At 38.7% G+C, this 6,802-nt stretch overlaps 1 protein-coding gene across 1 annotated transcript; it reads left to right on the top strand.

Moving 5' to 3' along the window:
• The first annotated feature begins 1,514 nt into the window (after positions 1 to 1,514).
• psmd14 (proteasome 26S subunit, non-ATPase 14) lies at positions 1,515 to 6,451 on the top strand. The gene is made up of 11 exons (XM_061068388.1): positions 1,515 to 1,613; positions 2,522 to 2,575; positions 2,954 to 3,025; positions 3,119 to 3,238; positions 4,404 to 4,474; positions 4,582 to 4,732; positions 4,843 to 4,950; positions 5,171 to 5,245; positions 5,339 to 5,464; positions 5,952 to 6,014; positions 6,276 to 6,451. The coding sequence occupies exons 2-11, from the start codon at positions 2,528 to 2,530 to the stop codon at positions 6,372 to 6,374; spliced, it is 933 nt and encodes a 310-aa protein (XP_060924371.1). The 5' UTR covers positions 1,515 to 1,613; positions 2,522 to 2,527; the 3' UTR covers positions 6,375 to 6,451.
• The last annotated feature ends 351 nt before the right edge of the window (positions 6,452 to 6,802 follow it).

Here is a 6,802-nt window from a genome sequence, read left to right as displayed (position 1 = left end):
AAAAACTCAGCCCCCTCGAAGGGAAAAAAAATAATGGCCGTCTGCCTCCTGTATTGTCTTCACTCATCAAGTTATTGCTTAGATAAGACCCTTTAATGGTGGGTGTAGCCTAGACCTGATGAAGGGTCATAATAGGAGACTACAAGCCAAAGGAAATGAGATAAAACAGAGAGAGCATTAAGGATGTATACTTTAATAATCTGGAGGATGGGCATCTTGAAGAAGCACATCCTGGTTCAGGCTGTGAGGAGGTAGCAGGAGGTGCTGTGGTTGTGGAGAGGGAGGAACCGAGGAATGTGGATGATTATCTGTCTTGTCTGCATCCACCAAATAACTAACATGCCAGCTGACCTGTCTGGCTTTGACACGGCTGTGGACAGATCGTCAGAGTTGTTCTTCAGGATTGGCCACTGCCGGTGTGAAATACAACAGAGCAAATGAGGGCTTTTCCACCAACGCCAGTGTGACGGCGTGGCTTGGGCTGGAGTTTGTGGCTCCTCTGGGAATAATGAAATGCCTGCATGTTGAAATATGAGACGCCACACAGACATCACAGCGGTTTTCATTCCTTGTAGTATTAAAGGAGAGAAGCTGCATGTTTTATCAGTGTTGGTGATGATAATAATCCTGGCTAAGTCTATTGTTTCATTCATTTATATTCTAATATGTATATCAAATTACCTTAAAGTACTAACTTAGTGTCCCAGTTGATGGCATATTTAATATGGTTCTTATCACTTCTCTCTTTAAAAATAAATATTGGACCTATTCGGTAGTTTCAAACAAAACTGATGTTGTATGGTTTAGCTACATACTGTGTACTTTACATACATACTCTAAACAGCAGCTAGGGAAAAATATTAAATTGTATTTGACCATTGATAAATATTAAAAACATGTAAATAAACAGCCATTAACCCACCAGAAGCACACAACCACTCAATAGGGCCAGCAGAAGAGAGAGTGAGGAAAACTATATCTTATCCTTTAATGCTCTTTTCCAAAAACACATTCAATTCAAGTTTATCGATACAAAATAAAAATCAGCCAAGGGACTGCACAACATAGATGATATATTCCATTTAAATGCAAAACATTTTGCATTGTAGAAATGTATCACAGAATTCAATAAATGGGCACTGTAGTTTTAAATAAAAGTATTGTTGTTATTTGTATTATCACAGGGATGCTGTTATTAATATCACAAATGTAATATTGAAATATAACATGTATTATATTATTAATATGCTTGATAATATAATAATAATAATAACATGCAATATATATCAATCAATTAGTTACATATTTGTTATTTCATTCTTTCTTTGTTTTGACCAACGACCAAAAACATGGGAAATAGTGATGATAATAATATTATTATCATTATTAGGCTATTATTATTGTTATTATTATTATTATTTCTAGGATTATGTGTTTCGTCCCTGTCGCGCCCCCGTGTGTCCTGATTTTGCAGTCGACGTCGTGACGTCATGGGAGCGACGGAAGTAGTTTTCCTGAGAGAAGAATCTGGCTGATTCATTGTAGTCGGTGTGTTTGAGTCTGAACACCGAGAGAAACTCGTTCTTCTGAAGCTTCGACCCGTTTGACAGCAGGTGAGTGGAGTCAGGACTCGACCACAGACACAAACCTGCAGAACACACGGTGACACGGAACCGGCGTCGGTAGTTTGTCGCTGCTTCTCTGCTCCGAGATGACACAGGCGAAGTTAGCATGAGGAAGCTAACGGCATGCTAATGCTAACAGCCAGCAGTAGTTTCTAAACCGAGCGATTTAACGTCAGTTCATTAACAAGTTCATCGTTTTTTATAATATTGCTGCTCAAACATATTGAACGATAGATGGAATCAAACATTAGAACTAGATTTTCCGTGTTTACGTGACTCTGGAAATCAGCTAACTGATGCTAACTAGCCACTTGGCCGCTAGCGTAATTTCTATGCAGGATTGCTTTGCGTATTTTATATATAATAATAATGTTGTTGTAGATGTGACAGACTCAGGCTTTTATAGACATTATTATAAAATGATTGTGTCTGCAATCAATAAGTTAAAAAGGCCTCGTGATGTAGCTGAAAAAGTACAGAATAGGTTAAAACACAGAGAAATATAATGTATTGAAAATAAGAATAAAAATTAAATGGAATCTACACCAGAGTAATTACAAAGGAAGCATTGGCCCTATACAATATAGAAATATAAAAACTGTTTGTATAGTTTTTGCTGCTGTGGCATTAAACTGACTGGTGCACTTATTATGTTGTCTAATGCATTTTTTATCTGATGTTGTTTTACCAACAACTTTAAGTTAATAAAAATTATCTTACGTCCCAGATAGATACTTTATGTAAACAATTTGTACTGAATTGACCCTAAAGTCCTCTTCAACTTATTTTTATCTGATACATCTGATCTTGTTATAATCACACGTCACATGTACCTCTCTGATATCTGATAAGTTCAAGTTGCTGCTAATGACTTTTTAATGTCTTTTTTTTAACAGATAACTATGGATCGGCTGCTGAGACTTGGAGGTGGAATGCCCGGCCTTGGCCAGGTAACGCATGATCGAATAATCCATAGATGCTTAGTATCAGTGCTATTTATTTTAAAGCTCTTAGATGTGATTTAATAAAACATTTTGGTTTGCCGCACTGGTTTCTGCTCATAACATTCTTGGGATTCAGTACTGCATCGATTAAGACAATGTCACTTTCAGCGTTAGCAAATATTAGAGGTGAGACAAATGTATAGCAGTCCTATATACTGCCACAAATGTCATGGTTTTAATGTAGTGTTCCACAGGATTAATATATGTAGTTTTCACCCTTTTAGATATTATATGAATTAAAATTCTGGATGATTCTTGGATTGTGATGGATAATTTACAAAAGACATGGACCACTGGTGAATAAACTGTGGTTTGACTCCTCAGGGTCCCCCAACAGACGCACCTGCAGTGGACACAGCAGAACAGGTGTACATTTCCTCCCTGGCCTTGCTCAAGGTAATCACGTATTATCGCACTAATCCTCTTTTTGATGTGGTCATATTCAGTTTTGTGTATTTAATAGCACCTTTGTGACGTCTCCTTCATTAGATGTTGAAGCACGGGCGTGCTGGTGTACCAATGGAGGTCATGGGATTGATGCTGGGAGAGTTTGTTGACGACTACACAGTGCGAGTGATTGATGTGTTTGCCATGCCCCAGTCAGGAACGGTAGGTTTTCTCCCTCATGATATTAGTTGTTATAGAAACCCTGATCCAGATGTCTCATAACACACTGCACTTCATTAAGCTTTGCATTAGGATATGATGTAGGTAGGGGTGCAACGATTAGTCGACGTCGTCGACAAAAATCGATGACAGGAATAGTCCCCGACGAATTTACTAGTCGATGATTCGTTGGTTACGTCATAGCACGTGTTTTTCGTGCCGCGCAGCGGAACTAAACGTCGTTTTATCGGAGGTGCTGATGAAAGCAGCTGAGGAGTGAGCCATCTCGCTCCCTTCCTATCTCTGAAAGTCGCGCATGTGCAATAGTGTCAAAACACGGTCCGATGGCGGCCTCCGCTGCAGCAGCACCGCGCACCAGAAAGTAAAAAGTTCCGGAGAACTTCACCCTTAACAGCCTGAAAAAAACTACCTGCAGTATCTGTACAGAGGACCTGCTCTCCATGGAAGCAGGACACGCACATTTGAGGAGGAGGCACGTGTGACTTCGTAACGGAGACGATGCGGACTCGCCTCTGTCAGATGTTATATATACATGTATATACCTGCGCGCAGGATTCTAGCATCCATTACAAAAATATGGTTTAAACTTTTTTTTAACGAGGTTAAAAGCGTTGTTATCCTATTGCCTGACAAACGTCTTTTATTAATCATAATTATTTAGTCAGAAGAAGACTGTAGTTTAGTTTGTTGATGTTTTTATTGCTGTTACTTTCCCTGTCATTTTTGTTAACAGGAAAAATGAATACTTGATTTTTAATTTATTTGTTTTATTAGCACTTTGCCTGTCCTTGGTTTTAAATGGACAAAAACTTGATTTGTCTTTGCTTTTGTGTCAGCAGTACCCTTATATGCAACAAAGTTTATTAAAAGACATATTTTTTGAATGAAGTATCAATTTTTATTGCCTTTATTTTCAGTCATCACATGCCTCGAACAACCTCAAGCTAAATTTAAAAGCTGTTTGCTAAATAAGAGCAATTGAGAATTTGTGTCATTCATAATCCGATTAATCGTTTCAATAATCGGTGACTAATCGACTATCAGAATAGTCGTTAGTTGCAGCCCTAGATGTAGGATAACAAATGCTTTGTTCTTGTGCTGACATCAATAGTTTTATAACAAAGTCTTGTCTTTTCTTCCCTTACAGGGTGTGAGTGTTGAAGCAGTGGATCCTGTTTTCCAGGCCAAGATGTTGGACATGCTGAAACAAACCGGCAGGTAAAACTTGCAGTCAGAATATTTTAATTAATTCCCCAGGTCAGATTTGGTCTCACAAATATGTTGAAACCCGTTCACTGTCTTACTTTCTTCGTGTCGCTCTTTAGACCAGAGATGGTGGTGGGATGGTACCACAGTCACCCTGGGTTTGGCTGTTGGTTGTCTGGCGTGGACATCAACACACAGCAGAGCTTTGAGGCCCTGTCAGAGCGAGCCGTTGCTGTTGTGGTTGATCCCATTCAGAGCGTCAAAGGAAAGGTAAAGATGTGTGGCTGCTGCTGAACACAAGATCATCAATTCATTGTGAATCCATAGTGAATAGAAGAAAGAACGTACTGTTCAGTAAACTGTTCTCATGTGTTCCACAGGTTGTTATTGATGCCTTCAGATTGATCAACGCCAACATGATGGTTTTGGGTCATGAACCCAGACAAACCACATCTAACCTGGGTCATCTGAACAAGCCTTCAATCCAGGTAACAGAAGATCAATGATTTATACAATCACTTCATTCTGTCAGTGCTTTTCCTGTCAAAAATCCAGACTGAATTTTATCACAAGAAGTTTTCCAATGCATTTCAAAATTTACTAATGGATTTTTCCTCAGTGTTTGAGGACGCTGTCCCGTCAGAGAATGGAGACATTTTGCTCGTTATTTCACTGGGTTTCACTCAATGTTTTTCTTTTGGTTTGCAGGCTCTGATTCATGGACTCAACAGACATTACTACTCCATCACCATCAACTACAGGAAAAACGAGCTGGAGCAGAAGGTTAGGGAATACACCTATTATATAATGCTTTTAATAATATTTATTTGTGGTGTTTTATTAAATCGTGAAAAACGTGACTGTCGATATTTCAAGATGCTGTTGAACCTGCATAAGAAGAGCTGGATGGAGGGACTGACCCTGCAGGACTACAGCGAGCACTGCAAGCTCAATGAGACCATTGTCAAGGAAATGCTGGAGCTCGCTAAGAACTACAACAAGGTGAAAATCTTCAGGCCTCATCCAACAGCCTTCTGAAAATCATTTTATTAAACTCATCAGAAAAGCCCTCAATAAAGCACAAAATGTAACAAAGGTTCTAGCGTGCCTTGCTGTATGTTTACAATCAAGATGAGTACATTTGATTAGAATAATATTGTTGGCTTTATCAACCTTCTATACAGAAGTATTAATACTCTTCACATTGACTTTTAAACTGTGTTAATGCAGAGATCCCATCACAGGGATTTCACAGAGGAAATTACTTCTCTATCATTTTTATTCTACCGTTTGCTCCAGTGCAGCAGTCAGAGAATCAGTGTTACTCTCCCATGAGTTTGTTGATATCTGCGAGCATGCTTTATATCCCTTAAACAAGATTCCTCAGGTCTTGCCTGACCATACCATTATATTCAGTATTTAATTTGAGCCATGCATACAAACACGATGTGGCTCCTTGAGATGTGACACTGTTGTGTTTTTAACTCAGGCCGTTGAGGAAGAGGACAAGATGACCCCAGAGCAGCTGGCCATCAAGAATGTCGGTAAACAGGTAAGAAAACAAAGTTCAGATGAAGACATTTGTGAAAGCTGATGTTTATAATTTGTCATCTTTTAGTGTTATGACAAATTGCTCCATCAAGGCCAGTAAATGTTTAGAGGAAGAGTTGATGAATGTCCAAGTAGAGAATGAATAGCGCCTGGGATCTGATAACTTATCTAAATTTCCTTTTTTAAACCAAAGACACTGTGTATTAGTTTTTCTTTGTTACATCTCACCGTTGATCTTCTCTGTTCTCTGTCCTCCCTGCAGGATCCCAAGAGGCACTTGGAAGAGCACGTAGATGTTCTGATGACATCCAACATCGTTCAGTGCCTAGCGGCCATGTTGGATACCGTCGTTTTCCAGTGATGGTCCTGTGTGTGTATACCTGTTAATATTGCAACCCTTGTTTTCTTTTATATAAAATAAATGTATGTATGAAAGAATTGGCTTATTTCTGCTTGGAGGAGAGACAGTGTGGGCGGCATCAGATTTAGTTTTCTAAGCAACAAAGTTCTAGCTGATAAGAACATAAGTTTGTTTCTCTTTGAATCAGAGTATGTTTATTGTATTATTTGACAATATTTCAATGGATCCAGTTTTAAACAAGGGGCAAGTCAATTGATTTGGAAAACACATTTGAATCCTTTAAACCAGTGCTGATTTGTGATCGCAGTAATTTTCCTTGACTTCATAATGTAAAAAAAATTTAACCCATCAGGTCTGATTAGTAGAATGCTGCTATTATTGAACCCAGGTACTTAGATGTAATATCCATTCTTACCACTCGATGGAGC

Source organism: Limanda limanda, chromosome 3, assembly GCF_963576545.1.
Source record: "Limanda limanda chromosome 3, fLimLim1.1, whole genome shotgun sequence".
NCBI classification, from domain to species: Eukaryota; Metazoa; Chordata; class Actinopteri; order Pleuronectiformes; family Pleuronectidae; genus Limanda; species Limanda limanda.
Note: the sequence above shows the minus strand (reverse complement) of the source record. Positions and strands in the feature narration are given on the sequence as shown.